This window comes from Meles meles, chromosome 6, assembly GCF_922984935.1.
Source record: "Meles meles chromosome 6, mMelMel3.1 paternal haplotype, whole genome shotgun sequence".
NCBI classification, from domain to species: domain Eukaryota; kingdom Metazoa; phylum Chordata; class Mammalia; order Carnivora; family Mustelidae; genus Meles; species Meles meles.
In genome coordinates, this window is record NC_060071.1 from 19,969,737 (window position 1) to 19,995,650 (window position 25,914).

The 25,914-nt window shown below is 38.2% G+C and overlaps 2 protein-coding genes across 2 annotated transcripts in view; both read right to left on the bottom strand.

Moving 5' to 3' along the window:
* TARS3 (threonyl-tRNA synthetase 3) overlaps positions 1-25,914 on the bottom strand; it is a 64,072-nt gene that overhangs the window by 7,573 nt on the left and 30,585 nt on the right. The window contains exons 11-15 of the mRNA XM_046009745.1: positions 23,207-23,373; positions 20,769-20,931; positions 12,802-12,939; positions 9,209-9,286; positions 8,991-9,091 (exon numbers count right to left, since the gene is read on the bottom strand). Coding sequence (XP_045865701.1) covers positions 8,991-9,091; positions 9,209-9,286; positions 12,802-12,939; positions 20,769-20,931; positions 23,207-23,373 — 647 coding nt within the window. The remainder of the gene's footprint in view (positions 1-8,990; positions 9,092-9,208; positions 9,287-12,801; positions 12,940-20,768; positions 20,932-23,206; positions 23,374-25,914) is intronic.
* LOC123944549 (cytochrome b-c1 complex subunit 2, mitochondrial-like) lies at positions 18,074-19,569 on the bottom strand. The gene is given in 3 exon segments (XM_046009746.1): positions 18,074-18,687; positions 18,690-19,260; positions 19,262-19,569. Coding segments are annotated over 3 exon segments (1,359 nt in total). The 5' UTR covers positions 19,553-19,569; the 3' UTR covers positions 18,074-18,190.

The window sequence follows — 25,914 nt, forward strand, 5'->3', positions numbered from 1 at the left end:
GTCGAACAACTGTCAAAGACACTGAATAAAGAATATTGATTTGTTTCTAAATTCTCATTTTCTCGGGGCACCTGGGTGGTGTAATGCGTTGAAGGACTCTTAGTTTCTGCTCAGTCGATGATCTCAGGGTCCTGGGATGAAGCCCCAGGTCGGGCTCCGTGCTCAGCAGGGAGCCTGCTTGAGATTCTCTCTCTCCCTGTCCCTCTCCCCCACCACAACCCGATGCTCCCTCTGTCTCTAAAATGAATACATCTTTAAAAAAACAGATTTTGTTCTTATTTTCTCATAAACACTAAAGATGAATCATGGAATGAATCATTTTGTGGGTTATAAAGACAGAAAATGAAATTTGAAAAAAATTTTGCACTGCTGTAATTAGTTAAGTTGAATGTCAATTTACATGTTCAATGACTGCTTATATTTCTTTTTTTTTTTTTAAGATTTTGTTTATTTATTTGACAGGCAGAGCTCACAAGTAGGCAGAGAGGCAGGCAGAGAGAGAGGGGGAAGCAGGCTCCTGAGGAGAGGGCCCGATGCGGGGCTCAATCCTGGGACCCTGAGATCACGACCTGAGCCAAAGGCAGAGGCTTTAACCCACTGAGCCACCCAGGCGCCCCAATTGCTTGTATTTCTTTTACTTCAGTTTCTTACTATGTCCTTGTCCATTGTCTACTGGGAGTGGGGTGATAATTTTTAAACATATATGTGCAAAAGTGTCTATATATGGTATTTTATATATATATATGTATGTGTACATATATGTATACATATATATATATATATATACAGTAAACAGATATGTAAAGATACATTAAGGAAATTAACTCCTTTTCTAATGTGGGAAGTTGAAAATACTTCTTCCAAGCACATTTATTTACTTGTCCTTTGCCTGTTTTTGTACTATCTTTTCTATCATAAGTTTTTAATTTTGGCCAAGTCAAAGCTGTCTTTCTTTCTCTCTTTTTTATTTTTTTAGATATTTACTTATTTATTTATTTGAGAGAGAGAGAGACAGCGAGAGAGAACAGGAGTGGAGGAGAGAGACGAAGGGAGTGGGAGAAGCAGATTTCCCACCGAACAGGGAGCCCTGAGATCATGACCTAAGCTGAAGGCAGATGCTTAACTCACTGAGCCATCCAGATGCCCAAAGTTGTCTTTTTCTTTATGAATTTTAACAGTAACGTTATGTAAAGAAAGAAACTTCTCCAACATAACAGAAATATTCACTACATTTTCTTCTCCTACTTTGATGGATTTTTAAAAAAATTCCAGTGTAGTTAACATACAGTGTTATATTAGTTTCAGGTGTACAATATAGTGATTCAGTAATTCCATATATTAATCAGTGCTCATCATGACAAGTGATTCTTAATCCCATTCATCCCCTTAATCCCCTACCCACCACCCCTCTGGTAACCATCTGTTGGTTCTCCAATAATCAAGAGTCTGTTTTTTGGTTTATCTCTTTTTCTTCCTTTGTTCATTTGTTTTGTTTCCATGTATGAATGATATCATATGGTATTTGTCTTTCTCTGACTGGCTTATTTTGCTTGGTATTATACTCTCTAGCTCTACCTATGTTGTTGCAAATGGCAAGATCTCATTCTTTTTCGTGGCTGAGTAAAAATGGATGCATTCCTGGAAACCTATAAACTTCCAAACCTGAATCAGGAAGAAATTGACAACCTGAATAGACCAATATCTAGTAACGAGATTGAAGCAGTGATCAAAAACCTCCCAAAAAACAAGAGCCAAGGACCTGACAGATTCCCTGGGGAATTCTACCAAATACTCAAAGAAGAAATAATACCTATTCTCCTGAAGCTGTTTCAAAAAATAGACACAGAAGGAAAGCTTCCAGACTCTTTTTATGAAGACAGTATTACCCTGATCCCCAAACCAGGCAAAGACCCCACCAGAATAGAAGGAGAGATAGAAAGTTTCACAAACAAGAATGGAAGGAGTTCATGACCACTAAACTAGCCCTACAAAAAATAGTAAAGGGGGCTCTTTGAGTAGAAAATAGAGACCAAAAGTCATAGTATAAAGGTGGGAAACACGAAAGCAGTAAAAATGAGTATTTCTGTAAAAAAAAAAAAATCAGTCAAAGAATTCACACAAGGGGCGCCTGGGTGGCTCAGTGGGTTAAGCCGCTGCCTTTGGCTCAGGTCATGATCTCCGGGTCCTGGGATCGAGTCCCGCATCGGGCTCTCTGCTCAGCAGGGAGCCTGCTTCCCTCTCTCTCTCTCTCTCTGCCTGCCTCTCTACTTGTGATCTCTGTTAAATTAAAAAAAAAAAATTTAAAAGAATTCACACAAAAAGGATATGCCTAAAACAGATGCCTGAAATATGGGGAGGAGAGGAGAAAAAAATGGGTTCAAACTTAAACAACCGTCAATTTAATATAGACTGTTATATGCAGAGGAGGTTATATGCAAACCTAATAGTAATCATATATCAAAACCAGTAAATAAACATGTAAAGAATAAAGACAAAGTAATCCAAATATATCACCAAACAAGATCAGCAAAACATGAAAGATAGAAAGGATCAGTGAAAATCTCCAGAAACAACCACAAAACAAGTAATAAAATGGCAATAAATACAAATCTATCAATAACTACTTTGAATGTAGATGGACTAAATGCTCCAATCAAAAGACACAGGGTGTCATAATGGATTAAAAAAAAAAAAAACATCAAACGCTGCCTCCAAGAGTCTCAGTTTAGACCTAAAAACATCTGCAGATTGTAAGTGAGAGGATGAAGAAACATTTATCATGCAAATAGATGTTAAAAGAAAGCCAGTGTAACAATACTTACACTGGACAAACTAAACTTTAAAACAAGACTGTAACAAGAGGCAAAGAGGGACACTATATAATCATAAAGGAGACAATCCAACGAGAAGATATACCAATTGTAAATAGTTATGCACCCAATATAGGAGCATCCAAATATGGAAAATAATTAATAAAAAGATAAAGGAACTCATTGAAAATAACACAGTAAATATTATGGAAATTGAACACCCCACTCACATCGATGGATGGATCATCTAAACAGAACAAGAAACAATGGCTTTGAATGACACACAGAAGCAAATGAACTTAACAGATATAATCAGAACATTACATCCTAAGATAGCAGAATACATATTTTCAAGTGCACATGGAACATTCTCCAGAATAGATCACATATTAGGTCACAAAATAGGCCTCAACAAATTTTAAAAGATCAAAATCATACCATGCACTTTTTCTGACCACGATGCTGTGAAAATAGAACTCAGCCACAAGAAAAAGTCTGGAAAGACCACAAATACATGCAACTTGAATAACATGGTACTAAAAAAATGAATGGGCCAACCAGAAAATAAAAGAAGAAATTGAAAAATACATGGAAACAAATGAAAATGAAAACACAAGTGTCCAAAATCTTTGGGATGCAGTGAAGTGGTCATAAGAGGGGAGTTTATAGCAATACAGGACTACATCAAGAAGCAAGAAAAATCCCAAATGAATAACCTAACCTTACAGTTAATGGAACTGGAAAAAAGAACAACAAATGAAACCTAACACCAGGAGAAGGAAATAATAAAGATTAGAGCAGAAATAAATGATATAGAAACTAAAACAATAGAACAGATCAATGAAACTAAGAGCTGATTTTTTTTAAAAATTAATAAAATTAATAAACCTCTGGTTATATTTACCAAAAAGAAAAGAGAAAGGGCCCAAATAAATAAAATCACAAGTGAGAGAGGAGAAATATCAACCAACACCACAGAAATATAACAAATTATAAGACAACATTATGAAAAACTATATGCCAACAAATTGGACAACCTAGAAGAAATGCATACATTTCTAGAAACATATAAATCACCAAAACTAAAACAGGAAGAAATAGAAAACTTGAACAGACTGATAACCAGCAAAGAACTGGAATCAGTAATGAAAAACTCCAAACAAACAAAAGTCCAGTACTAAATGGCTTCACAGGTAAATTCCACCGAGCATTTAAAGAAGAGTTAATACCTATTCTTCTCAAACTATTCCCCAAAAAAATAAAAGGAAGGAAAAATTCCAAATTCATTCCATGAAGCCAGCATAACTCTGATAACAAAACCAGATAAAGATACCACAAAAAAAGAGAACTATAGGTTAATATCTCTGGTGAACATAGATGCAAAAATCCTCAACAAAATATTCACAAACTGAATCCAACAATGTGTTAAAATAAAAAAAAGTTCACCACAATCAAGTGAGATTTATTCCTGAGTTGCAAGGATGGTTCAATATTCACAAATCAATCAACATGATACATCACATTAATGAAAGGAATATGAACCATGTGATTATTTCAATAGATGCAGAAAAAGCACTTTACAAAGTACAATAACTATTCATGATAAAAAAAAACTGTCAATAAAGTAGGTTTAGAGGAAACATCATAAAGGCCATATTTGAAAAACCCATGGCTAATATCATCCTTAATGGGGAAAAACTGAGAGCTTTTCCTCTACAGTCAGGAACAAGACAGGGATGTCCACTCTCACCACTTTTATTCAACATAGTACTGGAAGTCCTAGCCACAGCAATCAGATGACAAAAATAAATACAAGGCATTCGAATTAGCAAGGAAGAAGTAAAACTTTCACAATTTACAAATGACATGATACTCTATGTAGAAAACCCCAAAGAATCCACCAAAAAACTTCTAGAACTGATACATGAATTCAGCAAATTCATGGGATATAAAATCAATGTACAGAAATCTGTTGCATTTCTATACACTAATAATAAAACAGCAGAAAATTAAGGAATCAGTCCCATTTACAACTGCAGCAAAACCAGTAAGATACCCAATAATGAACCTGCCCAAAGAGATGAAAAACCTGTACTCTGGAAACTATAAAACACTGATGGAAGAAGTTGAAGATGACACAAAGAAATGGAAAGACATTCCATGCTCATGGATTGGAAGAACAAATATTGTTAAAATGTCCATACTACCCAAAGCAATCTGCACATGTAATGCAACCCCTACCAAAATACCAACAGCTTCTTCAGAGCTAGAACAAACAATCCTAAATTTGTATGGAACCCAAATAGCCAAAGCAATCTTGAAAAAGAAAAACAAAGGTAGAGGCACCACAATTCTGGACTGCAGGTTATATTACAACGCTGTAGTAATCAAAATAGTATGGTATTGGAACAAAAACAGATCAATAGAAAAGAACTGAAAATCCTGAAATGAATCTACAATTACATGGTCAATTAATCTTCAACAAAGCAGGAAATAACATCCAATGGGGAAATGATAGTCTCTTCAACAACCAGTGTCGGGAAAACTGGACAGCTATATGCAAAAAACAAAAACTGGACTACTTCCTTATACCAAATAAATTCAAAATGGATTAAAGACCTAAATGTAAGACCCAAAACCATAAAAATCCTAGAAGAGGACACAGGCAATATCTTCTTTGACAATAACCATAACAACTTCTTTCTAGAAATGTCTTCTGAAGCAAGGGAAACAAAACCAAAAATAAACTATTGGGCTAAATCAAAATAAAGAGCTTCTGACAATGAAGGAAACAAAACTACATTGTAGCCTACTGAATGGGAGAAGATATTTGCAAATGATGTATCTAATAAAGGGTTAGTCTCCAAAATATATAAAGAACTTTCATACAAATCAACACACAAAAAAACAAGTAATCCAATTAAAAATGGGCAGAAGACATGAGTCGACATTTTTCAAAAGAAGGCATCCAGATGGCCAACAGACATGTGAAAAGATGCTCAATATCACTCACCTTCAAGGAGATGCAAATCAAAACTACAATGAAATCAAATGCAAATCAAAACTACATCACACCTGTCAGAATGGCTTAATCAACAACACAAAAAACAACAGGTAATGGAGAGGATATGGAGAAAGGGGAACACTCTTGTACTGTTGGTGGAAATACGAACTGGTACAGCTACTGTGGAAAACAGTATGGAGGTTCCTCAAAAAGTTAAAAATTGAACTACCCTATGACCCAGCAATTGTACTACTAGGTATTTACCCAAAGAATACAAAAATACTAATTCAAAGGGCTACATGCACCCTGATGTTTACAGCAACATTATCTACAATAGCCAAACAATGCAAACAGCCAAAGAGTCCAACGATCAATGAATGGATAAAGAGGAAGTACGAAGGGGTGCCTGGGTGGCTCCGTTTGTTAAATGTCTGCCTTCAGCTCAGGTCACGATCCTGGGGTCCTGGAATCAAGCCTGGTGTCAGGCTCCTTGCTCAGTGGAGAGTCTGCTTCTCCCTCTGCCCCTGCCCCTGCTTGTGCTCCCTCTCTCTGTCTCTCTCAAATAAATAAAAAAAATTTTAAAAGAAGTGATATATATATATATGCAATGGAATATTATTCATCCATAAAAAAGGAATGGAACCTTGCCATTTGCAACAACATGGATGGAGGTAGAGAGTATTATGCTAAGTGAAATAAGTCAGAGAGAGACATTCATACATGGAATTTCAGAAACAAAACAAACAAGCAAAGGGGTGGGGGGGGAGAAAGAGAGACAAATCAAGAAACAGACAAATCAAGAAACAGTAGAGAACAAACTGATGGTTACCAGAAGGAACAGGGTAGGGGGATGGGTGAAGTAGGTGATGGGGATTAAGGAGTGCATTTGTGCTGAGCTGTGTTGTATGAAAGTTTGAGTCACTAACTTGTACACTTGAAACTGGTATCACACTGTACGTGAACTAACGGGAATTCAAATAAAAACTTGAGAAAATAATATTTATAAAAAATATATGAGGTATCCAAATTGGCAAGGAAGAAGTCAAACTCTCTCTCTTCGCAGATGACATGATTCTTTATATGGAAAACCCAAAAGACTCCACCCCCAAACTACTACAACTCATACAGCAATTCAGTAACGTGGCAGGATACAAAGTCAATGTACAGAAATCAGTGGCTTTCTTATACACCAACAATGAAAATACAGAAAGGGAAATTAGAGAATTGATTCCATTTACTATAGCACCAAGAACCATAAGATACCTGGGAATAAACCTAACCAAAGAGGTAAAGGACCTGTACTCAAGGAACTACAGAACACTCATGAAAGAAATTGAAGAAGACACAAAAAGATGGAAGACTGTTCCATGCTCTTGGATTGGAAGAATAAACATTGTTAAAATGTCTATACTGCCTAGAGCAATCTATACTTTTAATGCCATTCCGATCAAAATTCCACCAGTATTTTTCAAAGAGCTGGAGCAAATAATCCTAAAATTTGTATGGAATCAGAAGAGACCCCGAATTGCTAAGGAAATGTTGAAAGACAAAAACAAAACTGGCGGCATCACGTTACGCGATTTCAAGCTTTACTACAAAGCTGTGATCACCAAGACAGTGTGGTACTGGCATAAAAACAGACACAGAGACCAGTGGAACAGAGTGGAGAGCCCAGATATGGACCCTCAACTCTATGGTCAAATAATCTTCCACAAAACAGGAAAAAATATACAATGGAAAAAAGACAGTCTCTTCAATAAATGGTGCTGGGAAAACTGGACAGCGATATGTAGAAGAATGAAACTCGACCATTCTCTTACACCGTACACAAAGATAAACTCGAAATGGATAAAAGACCTCAACGTGAGACAGGAATCCATCAGAATCCTAGAGGAGAACATTGGCAGTAACCTCTTCGATATCAGCCACAGCAACTTCTTTCAAGATATGTCTCCAAAGGCAAAGGAAACAAAAGCGAAAATGAACTTTTGGGACTTCATCAAGATCAAAAGCTTCTGCACAGCAAAGGAAACAGTCAACAAAACAAAAAGGCAACCCATGGAATGGGAGAAGATATTTGCAAATGACAGTACAGACAAAAGGTTGATATCCAGGATCTATAAAGATCTTCTCAAACTCAACACACACAAAACAGATAATCATATCAAAAAATGGGCAGAAGATATGAACAGACACTTTTCCAATGAAGACATACAAATAGCTATCAGACACATGACAAAATGTTCATCATCACTAGCCATCAGGGAGATTCAAATTAAAACCACATTTAGATACCACCTGACACCAGTTAGAATGGCCAAAATTAGCAAGACAGGAAACAACGTGTGTTGGAGAGGATGTGGAGAAAGGGGTGTTACAGTTACACTGTTGGTGGGAATGTAAGTTAGTGCAGCCACTTTGGAGAACAGTGTGGAGATTCCTGAAGAAATTAAGAATAGAGCTTCCCTATGACCCTGCAATTGCACTGCTGGGTATTTACCCCAAAGATACAGATGTAGTGAAAAGAAGGGCCATCTGTACCCCAATGTTTATTGCAGCAATGGCTATGGTTGCCAAACTGTGGAAAGAACCAAGATGCCCTTCAACGGATGAATGGATAAGGAAGATGTGGTACATATACACAATGGAGTATTATGCCTCCATCAGAAAGGATGAATACCCAACTTTTGTAGCAACATGGACGGGACTGGAAGAGAGTATGCTGAGCGAAATAAGTCAAGCAGAGAGAGTCAAGTATCATATGGTCTCACTTATTTGTGGAGCATAACAAATAACATGGAGGACATGGGGAGATGGAGAGGAGAGGGAGTTGAGGGAAACTGGAAGGGGAGATGAACCATGAGAGACTATGGACTCTGAAAAACAACCAGAGGGTTTTGAAGGGGTGGGGGGGTGGGAGGTTGAGAAACCAGGTGGTGGGTAATAGGGAGGGCATGTACTGCATGGAGCACTGGGGTGTGATGCCAAAACAATGAACACTGTTATGCTGTAAATAAACAAATAAAAAAAATATATATGAGTATATTACACATACAGTACTAGACATTTACTGGTCTATGTATTGATGTTTATTTTTGTATTGCTAATGCTCAAATGACATATGACAAATGATTGTCATATTAGTACTACATTACTTGTCATATTCAATTACTCACCTAACATATGTAAGATTAAATCTAATAGGTAGTTGGAAGTCCAGCTGAATTGTGGCACATTGATGATATCTGCCAATAGCATCCTTGATTTTTATATCGATCTGTAAATTAAATGATGTTTGCTTAAAGACAATCTGTAAATTAAATGATGTTTGCTTAAAGACAGCTTTCATTTTTCCTTTAAATTTTACTCTTTTTGAGGCATACAATCTACTTACTTTAGGGCCATAAAATGCGCCATCTCCTGGGTTCAATTTCCATGGTTTTCCAAATTCCACCAAGCTGTTCTGTAGTTGCTATTTTTTTTTCAAAGAAGAGAATATTTAAAACTTATACATCATTGTACTCTATTTTTTGCCACATAACTCAAAAAAGTAAGTTATTACAAATCTTAATTATATTCTATTTTAGCTTAACATTTATTTGTTGGGTGTGTTTTATATCCAATAAATTACTGAGCGGGGACTACATAATGATGATTAAGTTAGTACTTGCTCTCATACACATTGTAACTGGAAAAATTAAAAGACAATGTACTAAGCTGTTCCAGTGAATTCCAGACAAGTGTTGAGGGAAGCCAATGCAGGCCCCCCTCTGCTTACACACTTTCCAGCTCTTTGTAGGTGAGGCCTCCACTCATTCAAAGGCATGAAGACTTTGATCCTTCTCCTTTATCCACTGTGTGTCCTCCCTTCCATTCTGTGTTTAGGTGGGTAAGAAAGCCAAGGGGAAGGGCCCTGCCACTGTCTCCTGCTTTTCCATACTTCAGTACATGTAGCTGGGGAGAGGCGTCCTTTATGTTTTATAGTGGGTAGGAGCAGGAGGCCCACTTTGATCTTCAGCCTAAGCCACACAAATTCTTTAACGATAGTGAAAACCCTCAGAACTGATGGTGTTTGGGTATAAGTACTAATGTAAGTGTCTATGAGTCTTTTGGCTATTTCCTATGGATATAGCTTCCCTGGGAAGCATCTGGGCATTCCTAAGTCCCTGGCCAAAATACTGCCAAACCAGTATCCAAAGTCTTGTCATCACCTCAATCTATCTGTGCCCATGAAGGGGTTGACATTTGGTAGTAGACTGCTGACAGAGAAGTCAAAGCAGTGGTGGTGCCTGGGGGCTGAAGCCAGAGTTATCAGAAAGCTGACTTGTGGGGTCCTGGCAGGCTTCTCCAGGATCTCAGAGTGTTAGGTGCTGGTCTTGGCTGAGATCCCAGGGGGCTCCCTCATGGACCTGATGCTGCTAGAGTACCTTGCATTCTACCTAGGACTGGATAAGTCCACCATCAAAGATTCACTTCCCAGGCTGGGAGGCTAGCCTCTGCCTTACGCTGCTTCTGCAAGGAGAAGAGATACTGGGATATATTCCCAGAGAAAATGAGGCTGTGCTGCAGAAGGCAACTAAGTGATGGGGAGAATTTAGGAGTCTCCCAGGGAATTAAAAAGCCAAAGAAGGGCCAGTTTTAGGGGGAACACATAAAGTAAAGGGCACTAATCCTCACTGGGCCTCTGAGGACACAGTAATCAGACGGCCTGATAGGAATAGCCAAGGTAAGAAAGCTTTCGGTTTATGGAAGATATGGGAGGATGTGTATCTCTGAGGGGAGACTGAACCACTGTAATTCACATCTGTGGACACTGCCTGCACCCTACTAGAGGAGAAATCAAGATCTCTTTTTCTCCTCTTCTGGCTGGTTATCCTTTCCTAGGTAAACCAAGTCTGTGGCTCCCAATAGCACTGTGCGTTTATGTTGTGGTACATGTTGGGCTCTAAACATATTTATTTGCTTAAAATTTTATGGGTATGGGCTTGGAATGTTCTTAGTGATCTTAATGACTCATTGGAATCCTGGAAAAGTGAGATGCAGGAGAGATTTGGAGAGGGGTTATTCCAACTTCAAGCAGCAGGTGGATTTACATAGATTCCAGGGGCAGAGGCCAGATCAGGTCTGCTGAAGCAGCAGCCCAGACCTCCTTCACATTTATATGAGAGGGAACCCTATAACCGAGTTTAGGTTAAATTAAAAAATTGGAGAGCTGGAACATTAAACTATTTCTTGTGGATTTTAATTTTCACAAGAAAAAGTGGCTTTTCTTCAGGTCACAGATTTCTTGATGAAACTTACTAGAAAACAGGACTCATGTCATTCAAATCTAGGGAATTTTTTGCTCCTAACATTCTGGTTATTTGGACAAGCTGTCATCTGATGGGTACACTGCATAGCTCTCCAGTGAGTTCTGCTGGGTTCCATAACTACACACAATCTGAGATAAGAAATAAGGTAACGGTGAACTGATGACCCAGGAACAATGTGGCCTTGGAGCTGACTTAACTACTATCTCTTTCAAACCATTTCAGAGACATCTGAAGACAAAAAAATTTTTTAAAAATATATATGTATGTGTGTGTGTGTGTGTTTTTTTTCATCTCACTGATTCCCAGATCAGAGCAGACATCATGGGAGAAATTCCCCAGAGTAGGATTCCCATCTCCTGAGGGAACAATCAGTGAGTTAAAAGAGAGCAAAATGATGGTGAGACAGCCAAGCCCATTCTCCCCGTGCCAGGCCCACAACTGGTCTACCCACTTTTTGGCCCCCTGCACTCCATGTATGGAGTGATAATAATGATAATACTACTTCTATTAATAATACCAACACCTAACATTTCCTTACACTTATATGTGCCTGGCACTATGACAAATTCCTCACGTAAATTATTCCACTTAAGCCCACCATAACCTTATGCAGTAGGTGTTATCATTATCATCATCATGATCATCACCATTTCAGACCTAAATGCTTCGTCTGTAATTCATTCATGGAGGTAACCTTTGAAACTAGGCAAAGGATATTCCAGAGTCAAGCTCTGTGCACTCTTTTGCTCTTCCTACTTCCATATGGCTAGGCAGGGGAAGGCTATCTAGGCTGACTTTCTTCCTCCATGCAACAGATATGGAAGAAGGTACCTTTAGGATGGGCATGGGGCAGAAGGGAGGAGAAGGCCCTAATTGGATGTCAAGCTGAAACTGCTTCTACCCAGTCTCTGCCTGCCTCGGTACCTAACAGAAAACTAACTGTCACACTCTCAATACAGTGTTCCTCTGATTCTTAAGTCCTTAAATGATCTGTGTGATCAGCATCCATCAGTATTCCATGAAGAGGTGGATTAACAGGCAGGTCAGGGTTTAGGCACTCCGATGGTGTCTGGCCATAATACCATCCTCATTTCAAGTAAGACTGATGCAGGAAATGAACTGTATTCTTTTCACATTTAGTAAGAAGAAAAAAAGAGAGGGGGGGTGCGGGGAGCATGATGAGCTCCTTAATCTTGGTTTTCCAAAGCTGAGATGTGACAGGCGAGTCTCTGGGTGTGTCTAGAGAGAAGATGGCACTAGAGGCTGTGACTGTGGAGGGGATTCTAGCATCAATGTGTGTGTCTGTATCTATGAGTCACACTAAGATGGCTCAATAGGCAACAGGTTAAAATAAGCTGCACACACACCAAGAGTGCCTGCAAATTAGAGGAGTCCTTTAAAACTTAGGAAAGTGGTTATTAGTGACTGACACTGAAAGAGTATAAACGAAAACCTGATAAAAGCCTTAAACTATTTGAAACAAATGTGTGGTTATTATCACTGTTAGGAAGAAAACTGGACAGCCACATTCTACAATCTGCATATTTACCCCATAACTTCCAATTTAAACATTTCTATTTCAAAGCATGACATCCGCCTCACGCAAGGTAACTGTGGTCACTCGGGTGGTTTCCATGCTCCCAGGAAGGAAGGTGTGCACTTCGTCTCCCCCTACCTTTTCAGCTTCGTCCCATATCTCAACCTCTCCTAGGAAGTTTTCAGGCCTTGTTGACAAATTTAATTGAAAGGAGAAGCCAAATGTTGAATAAACAGATTGCAAAAACTGCAAACAGCCATTTATTTCTTCTTCAATCTGAAATGACAGCAAACAAAATATTCTAGAGTTAACACCAAGTTAAATTAAATTTAAAAATAAAGCATGTTTTTACAGTATAGTCGGTGACACTGTTTGGTTGTTCCTCTACTCCTTAACCAAATATTCAGGGAATGCCCACCATATGTCCAGTGTGAGCAGGCTCCAAGCAGCTCCCAGTCCAGTGTTGAGGCGGGGGCGGGGAGCAAAAAAACAGGCAAGGCTACCTCACCATGAGCAATGCCACACAACAGGGAGAAGGGCCGCTGTCCAGAGGAAGTGATAGCCAAACTGCAGCCAGAGTGTAAGTTAAGAGTTCTCAATGGAAAGCTAGGGCACAGTTTTTAGAGCAGAGGAAATACTAAGAGTAAGGACCCAGAAGACAGAGGAGCAGGCTAGGACGAGGGAGCCACAGGAAGCTGCCGTGGGACTGAGCTGTGTGTGACAGGGAAGAGGACACAGCAGGGTGGTAGGGGATCAGGCAAGAGGCAGGCAGGGGCCAGAGAAAATTAAGGATCTTCAAAGCCAGCGTAATGTCTGCCCTTTTTAGCCTGAGAGCAATGGGAAACCAATGGAAATTTCTTCAGCAAGAGACTAGCACAATCCAATCTGTTCCTTCAAAGTATGGGGCAAGGATTGGTAAGACTAAAAGGCAGGCCCATTGGGAAGCTGGGAGGGTCGTATGGGAGTGAGGTAATGGTGGTTTGAACTGGAGAGAAGTAGCTGGAATGAAAGGAATTTGTGCTGGATGCTGGAAGTTTAGGAATGAATACAATTATTCAGGAATGGATAATACACTTAGGGAGAGCTATCAATAGGGCCACTAACTGGACATGAGGAGTGAAGAGTACCAGACACCTGGACTGCTGGCCTGGGCAGGGGAGAAGGTGTTGGTGCATCCCCTGAGAAAGTGAACAGGGAAGGCAGAGGCAGTGGCGTTGGAGGCAGAAACAGGGGCTAATTTTAGGTGTGGCAGATGTGAGGATGCTGGTGATGGCCAGGTAGACAAGTCTACCAGGCCCTGTGAGGTGGCGATCTGGAGCTTAGGAAGGAGAGCTGAGATGCAGGTGAGACGGGCAGCTGAGCCTGGAACATAAATGAGGTCCCAGAGAGTGCAGCGGGATCAGAGCTAGGGCCCGTGGGGGTGGGGGGAAAGGAGGGCACGTTTAAATGCAAACAGAATAGGGCCAACAAAACCAGAGCCCTTTAGGAAGGGGTGGGGGGCACAGGCAAGGATCTGCATTCTGTCACTACGGACCAGTTTGACTTTTTCCGAGTTTTCATCTGTGAAATCACGCAGCACATGCTCTAGTTGTAGCTGGCTTTCTTCACTCAGCATAATTATTTTGAGATAAACCCATGTTATGTGTGTCAATAGATCATTCCTCCTTATGGCTGAGTAGTTTTCCATTGGTACATGTACCACAGTTACTTTTTACATCCATCTATTATTAGGCATTAGGGTTGTTTCTATAGTTCAGCTATTTTGAATAAAGCTGCCATGAACGTTTGTGTTCAAGTCTTTGCATGGACGTGGGCTTTCTTTTTCTCTTGAGGGTAAAAAAGGAGTAAGATGGCTGGGTCATATGGTAGGTGTGTGTTTAAGTTTTAAAGAAAATGCCCTAATGTTGAATTTTATATTCCCACCAATGGGCTTGTCATATGGTGTATTACATTGACAGATTTTCTGACACTGAATCAGCCTCACATCCCTGAAGGCTAAACCTCAAGTGCCAATGATATGTAATTATTTTAATATATTGTGGAATTCTATTTGTTAATAGTATATTAAGGACTTTTGCATCTGTATTCATGTGGGATACTGGTCTATGGCTCTGTCTGGTTTTAGTATGTTAATACTAGTTTCATAAAATGAACTAGGAGGTAGTCTCTCCTATTTCAGAACAGAGTGTATAGAATTGGTACTAATTCTTCTTTAAATGTTCAATAGAATTCTCCAGTGAAAAAAAACCTGAGCCTGGAGATTCCATTTTGGGGGAATTTTAAAATTACAAATTCTATTTCCTTAATAGTGATGGGCTTTTTCAAATGATTTATTTCCTATCAGGTGATTTGTGGTGGTTTGTGCTTTTCAAGGAATTAGTACATTTTAACTAAGTTATCAAACTAATTTATGTATAGTTATTTATTTTTTTAAGATTTTATTTATTTGACACAGAGAGAGACGGAACACAAGCAGGGGAAATGGGAGAGGAAGAAGCAGACTTCCCACTGAGCAGGGAGCCCAATGCAGGGTTTGATCCTAGGACCCTGGGATCATGACCTGAGCTGAAAGCAGATGCTTAACAACTGAGCCACCCAGATGACTTGTACAGTTGTTTATTATAGTAATTTATTATGTTTTTGATGTCTTCAAGGTCTAGTGATATCCCCTATTGATTCCTGATATTGGTAATTTATGTCTTCCCAACTTTTTTCTTTGTTAGTCTTGAAGGAAGTTTGCCAATTTCTAAATCTTTTTAAGGAAACAGTTTTTTGTCTCATTATTTTTTTCCATTGTTTTTCTGTCTTCAATTTCATTGATTTCTGCTCTGGTCTTTAACCCATCCTTCCTTGTTATTTTGGGTTTATTTTGCCCTTCTTTTTTTCTAGGTCTTGAGATGAGAGCCTAGATATTGATTTGAGACTTTTCTACTTTTATAATATATGCATTTAGTGCTATCTGTTTACTTTTTAGCACTGCTTTTGCTGTGCTCCATACATTTTAATATAGTTCCATTTTAATTGGTTATTTTAACCATCTACATTTAAAAATGTTAGGATTTAAGTTTGTCTTTTGTGTTGTTTTTATTGTTTCCTTCTTGTATGGTCTTATAATTCATTTCTGTTTTCTTTTTCCTGCTTTTCCTTGGCTTAATGTTATATTTTTTTAGAATTCCATTTTATCTATTTTTAAGCATATATCTGTGTATCTTTTTTAGTGGTTTTTCTAGGATTACATAACAGCCTACTGACGTCATCATTTTGCCAATTCAAATATAGAAACCTTACCTCCTTTACTCCATGTATAGTATAATTTTCTGACACATTTCCTCTTACATATGCTCAGAACCATATCAGTGTTATAATTTTTGCTTCAACCATCAAGCATAATTCAGAAAACTCAAAAGGAAAATGAAATAGTGTTTTACTTTTACGATTTTTCTTTCTTCCTTCTTGATGTTCCAAAACTCCTTCTTTAATCACTTCCTTTCTGTTTAGAGAACTTCCAATAGCCATTATTTTAAGGTAGGCTTGATGTCTTGATTTCCCTTTCATTCCTGAAGGATATTTTCTTCTGTATATAGAATTCTGGATTGATAGCTCTTTCAGCATTTGAAAAGTGTTGTTCACTTCCTTCTGACATCCGTGGCTTTTAGTGAAAAATCTGCTCTTGTGCAAAAACAAAACAAAACAAAACAAAAACTTTTCTAAAGATAACGTCGATTTCTTCTCACTGCTTTCAGAAATTTTCTTTGTCATTAGTTTTCAGGAGTTTGGTAACGCTTTATCTTGACATGGATTTCTTTTTTTTTTTTTAATTCTTTTTTTCCATTTTATTTATTTTTTCAGCGTAACAGTCTTGACATGGATTTCTTTGGGCTTATCCATTTTAGAGTTTTCTCAGCTTCTTGAATCTGTAGACATATCTTTTGCCAAATTTGGCAAGTTTTCAGCCATATGTCTTTGAGTACTTTTCATTTTTATCCTTATTCCCCCTTTTCCAGAATTTTGTAACAATAAATATTAGACATTTTGTTTTAGTTCCCCGGATCTCTGAAGTTGTGTTCACTTTTCGTCCAGTCTCTTTTCTCTTTGTTGTTCAAACTGGGTCATTTCTATGGTTGCCATCAAGTTCATGGATTCTTTTCTTTGTCCCCTTCTTTCTACTCATGAATCCACCCACTGTTTTATTTCAGTTGTTATATTTTTCAGTTCAAAGATTTTCATCTGGCTCTTCTTTATACCTTTCTTTCTTTCTTTCTTTTTTAAAACGTATTTATCTGAGAGAGAGAAAGAGAGCAGGGGAAGGGGTAAAGGGAGGGAATCCTCAAGCAGGCTCCACACCCTGCATGGAGCCAATGTGGGGCTCAATCCCAGGATCCTGAGATCATGACCTGAGCCAAAACCAAGAGTTGGTCACTTAATCAACTGAGCCAGCACCCAGGCTATTTATTTATTTCCCGAGATTTTCTATTTCTTTCTTGAGGCTATGTTTTCATTTGTTTCCAAGTGTATTTGTACTTACTTGGTAAGACATTCTTATGACAGCTTCTTTAAAATTTTAGTCAGATAATGCTAATATCCTTGTCATCTCCACATTAGTGTAGATTGTCCTTTCTCATTAAGTTGAGATTTTCCTAATTCTTGGCATGAATGACTTTTGATTTATAAAATTTAAAATTTGGGTAAAATGTCATAAGACTTTTAATTTTATTTAAACCTCTGTAGCTGGCTTCCACAGATTCTGCTCCAACAGGGAGAGTGAAGTACTTCCTGGTTACTGCAAAGTAGGAATAGATATAGACCCCAGTTTTCCACTGGGGACCCAAGAAAGTAGGAGCTTCTCATTACTGATGGTGACAGTGGGATTTATGGCCCCCCATTAGGTTTCCTCTGATAACACGTTGGCAGGGTGAGGTAGGAGTATCTTGTTACTGCTCCTCACATGGCCATTATTGACCACATTGAATGCATGGCCTCATTGTTGTGGGGTGGTAGTAAAAGTCCTATCTCTCCACTAGACCTCCTCCAACAGCACTCAAACAGGGACTAGGAGAGGCACCTCGTTACTGCCAGAAGAGGGTGGAAGTCGAGGCCCACATGGTTTCTCCACTGACACTATGAAGTGTGTGGGAGGTCTCTGTTAATGCCTGGCAAGGATATGAAGAATTGATATTATTTTTTCTTTCAGTGCTTGGTAGAATTCACCAGGGATTCCATAATGGCTTGGAGATTTCTCTGTGCAAAGGCCATTCACTACTAATTCAATTTCTTTAATAGACAAAGAGTACTTAGATTATCTATTACTTCTTCTTTTTTTTTTTTAACATTTAAACAGAATGTTTTATTGACTTAAAACTGACTTAAGTCAGCTGGGGATAATTACCTATATTTATATGTTAAGCATTTCACCTCATTGAATAAAAAAAAAAAGATAAATGTTATATTAGAGATCTTTGACTTTCATGTGTTTGCTGCTCTGGGTTGAGAACATGTTCAGCTCTTCCCTGCAAGGTGTGTTTCAGTATTACAACTCATCAACAAACGGTGTATGGCCCAGATTTCCACTTGCCGCCATTGACTTCCGGCCAGAAACAAACTTCTTTGCAGCGTTTACGACATCGGCGTCAGCTACGGAGTCTATCTGCTGAAGGACTGTGGCTGGCGGCGTGTACGATCCCGCACCCAGCGTCTGAGACCGGACTTCATCCAGGAACCCCTCAGAAGACCCCACTGACATTAGGTAGCCAGCTTTCAGCTTGTTCTTGGCAGCTTGGACATCTGCATTGGAAAGGTTTCCTTGAGCAATCGTTTTTACTTGGTTATAGGCAGCCTTGATAACATCTCCAGCTGCGGCAGCCTGTGAGATGGTGTAAATCCCAAAGAGTCCAGAATCTGAGTAACTGGCGTTAAAAGCGGAAACATCAAATGGCTGGTGAACTCCCTTGGCAACAGCCTGGTACAGAGAGCTGGTGGGATTGCTGCCCCTCTTGACATGTGGTCCGGCACCAAGAACATACTGAGAACACTAAGTGCATTTGTTTCTGCACTTCCTATGGCAGCACTTTCAGCTACAAGAGCAGCATGAACAAGACTGTCTCCATTCTGCTCTCGGATTTCACCTCCAGGGTATTTGGCCTTCCCACTAGGTAAACCAAGCCCACCGCTCCTGTTGAGAAACTGTTCTGCAACCTGCTTTAGAACAGGGTGACTCACACCAAGTCCAATCAAAGCCATTCTCGCACTTGTGAAAAGGTTCTGAACAAAGTAATGCAACTCATCTGGTGTCACTTTTCCAATCCTATAATCAGGACAATACAGAGAATTGGCCAAGGCATTTCGGTAAGCTGCAGCATGCAGATTTTCAAGGACATGAGCCTGTGGATTCTGAAAAGCTACAGCTTTGTCAGTCCTTAGCTGAGACTGAAGGGCAGCCACTTCCCAACGACCAAATTCTGGTGATGTGGTGACATTGAGCAGGAACTCCTTTAGAATATCAACATGGTCCCGCAGGCATTCCACAGTGTAGGCCATGCTTTCCCTGGTTGAAGTCACACTTAATTTACCACCAACTGCTTCGATTCCATGGGTTATCTTGGAAAGACAAAGCTCCTTTAGTAGTCAAACTGGATGCAAGACGAAGCAAATGAGAGGTTCCTAAGTTGTTGGAGTCCTCATATCTGCTCCTGGCTTTAATGAACAAACCGATTCTTGATGCAGAAGCATAGTTTTCCAGAGAAGCAATCACTAAGCCATTGGGCAATTTGGTAAACTCAAGGTCCTGAGGCTGTGAAGGCACTCCTGCAGGGGCGGCCGTGGCTTTCACTTTGGGAACAACTTTCAGGGAGTAAAATCTCTAGAGGGACCCGGCTCTGCTTAGTAGCTTCATGGCTCAAGCTCGCTCTAATCCACGGTCACGGCTGGCTCGATTATCTGTTACTTCTTGAGTGGAGTCTGTAGTTTGTCTTTCAAAGAATTTGTCCATTTTATCTAGGTTGCCAAATTTACTGGCATAAAATTGTTCATAATATTGTCTTACTATTCTTTTACTATTTATAGAATCTGAAGTAATGTCATATCTCTCATTTCTAATATTTTTAATTTGTATCTTCTCTTTTTTTTCTGATCGGTCTGACTAAAAGTTTATATTTTATTGATCTTCTCAGAGAACTAGACTTTGGTTTTTACTGGAAGTTTGTATTATTTTTCTTTTCTTCTATTTCATTGATTTCTGCTGTTATTTTATTTCTTATGCTTACTTCTGATATAATTTGGTATTTTTTTCTAGTCTATTAAAGTGGAAGCTGAGGTTACTTATTTGAAACCATTCTTCTTTTCTGATACAGGCATTTAGTGCTACAAATGTCCCTTGAAGTACTATTTTAATGCTGTCCCATAAATTTTGATATATTGTATTTCCTTTCATTTCTTTTGATCTATTATATTTGCTAATTTCCCCCTTTGATTTCTTCTTTGATCCATGGATTATTTGAAGTGTGTTATCTACTTTCCAAATATTTGGGGGTTTTTCAGATAGCTGTTACTGATTTTGACTTTAATTCCACTATAGCCAGAGAATGTTATTTTGTATGAATTGAATCCCTTTAAATTTATTGAGAATTCCTTTAGTTCCAGAATATGGTCTATTTTGGAAATGTTTCTGTGTACATTTTCTGCTGTTATTGGTTGAAGTGTTCTATGAATGTCAATTAGGTCAATTAGCTATCAAATCAAATTTGATAGCTGACTCTTTTCATGGCAATTTTTATTTAAACTGACATGAAAACCTGAAAAAGTAAAATCTCACCTCTAGGCAATACTGAAAAACAAACAGAAAAAAACAAAATTCTACCAAATACCTTAAAATATTCCAATAAATGTATTTAAGTTAATAAAATGGAAGAAATTTGATAAGAAAAGATAATAAAATCATAAGAAATTACTGATCTATTACCAAATTAGAGGATCAAAAATGTTAGAGCTGAAGGAGACCTCAGAGATGAGAACAGACATCTTACTTTAGAGCGACTCTGAAACTAAGGGATGTATCCAGTGCAACACACTGAATTTACGTCGACCATGCTTCACCCTGTATTACTGTTTACCTGCTCTACTGTGCAGAAGATGTGGGCATCATCCTGCTGGAAGCGCCGAACTCGAGTCAAGCCACTTAAAGTCCCTGACAATTCATTCCTATGAAGAACTCCAAAATCAGCGAATCTGATAGGCATTTCCCTCCATGATCGTGGACGATGAGCAAACATTAGACTAGAAAAGATGCAACAACACACAGCTTTTACTCAGCACAGAAAAGATTAAGTAATTATCTAAATATTAACAAGTTACAGTTAAGCCTCAAGATTTGTAAAGACTTTATTCTGGTTCTTAGATCACCAGTTTAAAAAAAAAAATTCCTCAGGGGCACCTTGGTGCCTCAGTTGGTTAAGCATCCGACTCTTGATTTCGGCTTGGGTCATAATCCAGGGTCGTAAGACTGCGCCCCAACATTGAGGCTGAAGATTCTCTCACTGCTCACTTTCTCTCTTTCTCAAAAAAAAAAAAAAAAAAAAAAAAATCCAGGATTTATTGAACTTACACCACTGCAGCACTCTGAGAAAGAACCCTGTTTATTATCTTTCAGAAATTCTGTTCCCTATTCTGATTCACCCAATGAATTTCCATTTACTGTGTATAATTCATTTCAAAGACTACTTTTTTTCTTTTTAAATATTTTATTTATTTATTTGACAGAGAGAGAGAGAGACATCAAGAGAGAGAGCACAAGTACGGGGAGTGGGAGAGAGAGAAGCGGGCCTCCCAACAAGCAGGGGAGCCTGATTCTTGATCTCAGGACCCTGGGATCATGACCTGAGCCACGGCAGACACTTAACGACTGAGCCACCCAGGCACCCCACAAAGGCTATTTCTTTTTTTTTTTTTTTTTTTTTTTAAAGATTTTATTTATTTATTTGACAGAGAGAGATCACAAGTAGATAGAGAGGCAGGCAGAGAGAGAGAGAGGGAAGCAGGCTCCCCGCCGAGCAGAGAGCCCGACGCGGGACTCGATCCCAGGACCCCGAGATCATGACCCGAGCCGAAGGCAGCGGCTTAACCCACTGAGCCACCCAGGCGCCCCAAAGGCTATTTCTTAAGTGGAGCCCTCCTGGATACTTCCTTAAATGGGGCCTGGTATTCTCTCCTCAGACTCTGAGATCACCCCAAACATGCCACTAATTTGACACTGAACTTACATTTTCATAACTGATTGTCTACCTGTTTCTGTCCCACTCTGCTCATGAGCTCCCTGAGGAAATGGACTATGTCTTAATTTCCTTAGCATTTCTAGCACCAAGCACCGTAAGCACTCAAGAATTGTTCCCTATTAAATAAAAGACCGCCCTTCGGGGGAAAAAAAAAAAAAAAAAAAAAAGACCCAAAAAACCACTCCTGGCTTTCATCCCATCACCACTAATCCACTGTGATCCTACTTCCTTATTGCAAGGTACGAAAATCAAAATTTCATTCCCTACTTTCATTTAGACTTATTTATAATTATAGCTGAAATCACAGGCTATAACTTCAAATATTACCTAATGGGAAATTGAGTTGAAAAGTTAACACAGAGAATGCAAGACTCTAGGTGAGGTTCCACCTTCTGTTTAAAAAGAGAGCAAATGAATGTTTATACACCCATTTTCACAAAATTAAAGGTAAATATATGTTTTTTACATGCTGTCATCATAAAGTTGAACTTCTTTTTGTCTTTACTGAATAGGGCAAAGAATTTTGTTCAGTTTGTTTTGAGGTTTTATACTTACCTTCTAAGGCCAATTTACTTGAAACTATGCATGCTGATGATACAAAATTAAAACAATTGGGATATTTTTTGCAGAGACTCACGACTGTTCACATCCTACTGTGAAGTGCGCTTGTCTTAAAGGGTTGAATTTGCATACCAGCTTTATGATAACTACATTGTTTCAAAGAATCTGAGACAAGACTGTACGATGTGTCACTGTATTATGTACCGCCAGAAAGGAAAATAACCATGAAGTTATGACATAAAGCTAAGATGCCCCAATTACATGATGCATTCTAATTTCAGGGATTTTGAAATGTCAGAGAGTGGGTGGGAAGGTATCTTAGAATCAGTGAAATCCAGTAACCCACTGATTTTGACTTCACCAGTCTTTCCAGTACATAAGAACTAAATGTTCTGCAAATAGGTATATTTGAAGTGTATTACTCTTACAAAAACAAATATAATAATTTTAATAAAATTGATACATAATTCCATCTCTAAGAGGCGCAAAAACTAAATGGTTTCCAGCTAACATTCCACACCTGCCCAAGATCAAACACATCGTGAAGAGTAAATGCATTTCCCCAGAGTGGAAGAACTTTGTAAAGATGACTGGTAGCCACCACTCCTCAGATTAAAGGAATCCGTTAACTCCAAAAAAGCAAACTAGTATTATTAAGAGCTGTGATGAGGTGTGCTATGTGCTCTTATGCAAAGATCCGCTTCACTTTTCATACTCACCAGTGCCCTGGACAGTTCATGGGCTTTAGGGCAAACGTATCCTTTTCAATATCAAAGGTAAACATGTTCTCGCTATAATGCTGCCAGTGACCTGAGGTCTCCCAGAGTTTGCTGTTGTACATGTTGGGAGAGAGCACTTCTGTGAAGTTACGTCGGTGATATTCCTCCTTTAAGATAAACATATTTAATGCTAAAATGTGGCATGACAGATCACAAGTCCATGCAAAGTAACACTAGGAGTGAATATTTCTTAATTTGGGATTACATTTTATATTAAATCGTAGTTAATGTGCCCTCAGTTTTAGGTGTGCTGCTTTCTGGATCATGAAAGAAAGATTAATGTACTCTCAGTCTCATCTTCACATTAAGTATCTTTATTTTATACTATATAATAATATATAGTATATATAATCTGTTAATTTTTTGAAAATTAATAATTGAAATTATATATAATATATACATTATATATATTATATTATATGTCATATATATGACATATATTATATATGTCATATATAATATACGCATGTTATCATGTATTATTATGTATATATAAACTTTCTATAACTACAAATTCCAAAATCCTTATACATTCTAGATAAACAGCAGTTATTTTTCTATTACTTAAGAGGCAGAATCACTTTATAACATGCTAAGCATGAATGCTATGTTTTATGCAAATTTAGTTTTGATCTCTTTAGTTTTAAACAGAAATGAAGCTGAGAATCTTAATTTATAACACATTAAGTGGCTGGTAGCCATAAAGTCATAAGCTGTCTTCTCTTCCTCCCTACCTATCAACAGCATCCCCAGCTCAATCACTCGGGACAGAAAAAGAGAGTCTTTCAACTGAAGTTCTCAGTTTATGTAAACTTTTTTTTTCTTTAAGCTATCAATCAGATGATCTCTGTTACTGGTTTCTTAGGTTCTCACCATTTGTCAATCACTTAAGGGATGTCTGGCACAGATCTAGACCAGCATATTTTGATGAAGTAGAAAAATTTTTTCTTACAATTAAAAAAGTATAAAACATAATATTTTAAAATACCAAACAACACTCGTTTCATATCAATTAAAAGGACTCCACTGTTACTCTTCAGCAGAGTAACTTTTCCGTCCGGTTGTGGATAGCTGGGTCTCAGCCATTCAGTAAGCTGCTTTACCTATCTTTCATTTTTACTAAATTAGAAAGTCTTAACCAAATAACAGATCATTACAAAGGACAGCAATTATTCTGTGGCTATGTCAGATGCCTCTATATGTTCAGATTAAACAAGGTCCTAAAAATTGAAGATTTTTTTGTGTGTGTTTGCTTTTTTGTTTTGAGTAGAGACTATTTTAAAGCTAGGCTCAGGAGATAATCAATGGACTTTTAATCCACTCTGGATAATATTGCTAGTCATGTTCACAATTCATGTGTTTGGGAATGATTTTAAAGTATGCCCTATGACGAGAAATGTCATTATGCTTACAGCTTTGCTGTAAGTTTTGCTTACTGCAAAACTTTTTGCAGTTTTGCTACTATAAATAAGGTTTCTGCAGACATTCAGATACAAGTCTCTGTATGTGCATGTTTTTGTTTTTCTTAAGTAAATAACTAGGAGTGGAATTGATAGGTCACATGGTAAGCATATGTTTAGTTGTGTAAGAAACTGCCAAACTGTTTTACAAAGCAGTAGTACCATTTTGCATTTCCACCAATGCGAGTTAGAATTTCTCCACATTCTTGCCAATCTCTGGTATTTTCAGGTTTGTTGTTGTTGTTTTGCCACGGGGTGTGGTGGGGGGATAGTCTGGTGGACATGGAGCTTACTGCAGCTTAAATTTCATTTCTTTTTTTTTTTTTTGAAAGAGAGAGAGAGACAACAATCAGGGGTAAGGGGAGAAAGAGAGAGAGAGCCCAATGTGGGGTTCAGTCTCCACAACCCTGAGATCATTACCTGAGCCAAAATCAAGAGCTGGATGCTTAGCTAACTGAGCCACTCAGACATTTCCACTCAAAAGATTGTCTAGGGACAATCTTTAATTTAATTATCTCAATGTGGTTAAGATGTCAATTATCTGCAAATTAATCTATAGAATGAATGTAATTCCTATCAAAATCCCAGCAGTTATTTTTTTAGGAAAGGAAAAGGATGATATAAAATTTATACGGAAGCACAAAGAATCTAGAATAGCTAAAATGATCCTGAATAAGAATAAAATTTAAAAAGTTAATTGAACTACTGATATTAAGACAATATATACTTACAGTAAGTTACAGTAGTCAAAGCAATGTTGTGTTAATGCAAGGACAGACAACAAAGCGACCAAAAGAAGAGAGTGAATATTCAGAAATACATAGTGGTTTAGGACAAAGATTTTACTGCAGTAATAAATGGTACTGAAGCTACTGGATAAACCTGTGAATAAAAATCAACTTTGACCCCTCTTCCCCAAGACCTAAAAATGAATTCAATCTAGACCATAGCCTTGACTCTCAAAACATACCATCAAGCTTCTAGAATAGAAAAAATAAGACTATTTTCATGACACTGAAATCGGCAAAGATTCCTTAAAGAGGGCATGAAAAGCCCTAACCAGAAAAGAATAATATACCAAACTCTGTTAAACATGAGAACTGTTGGCTAAAAGACATCATTAAGAAAGTAAATCAATGAGCCACATACTCACAATATACACATTCAGCAAATGACACATATCAGAAT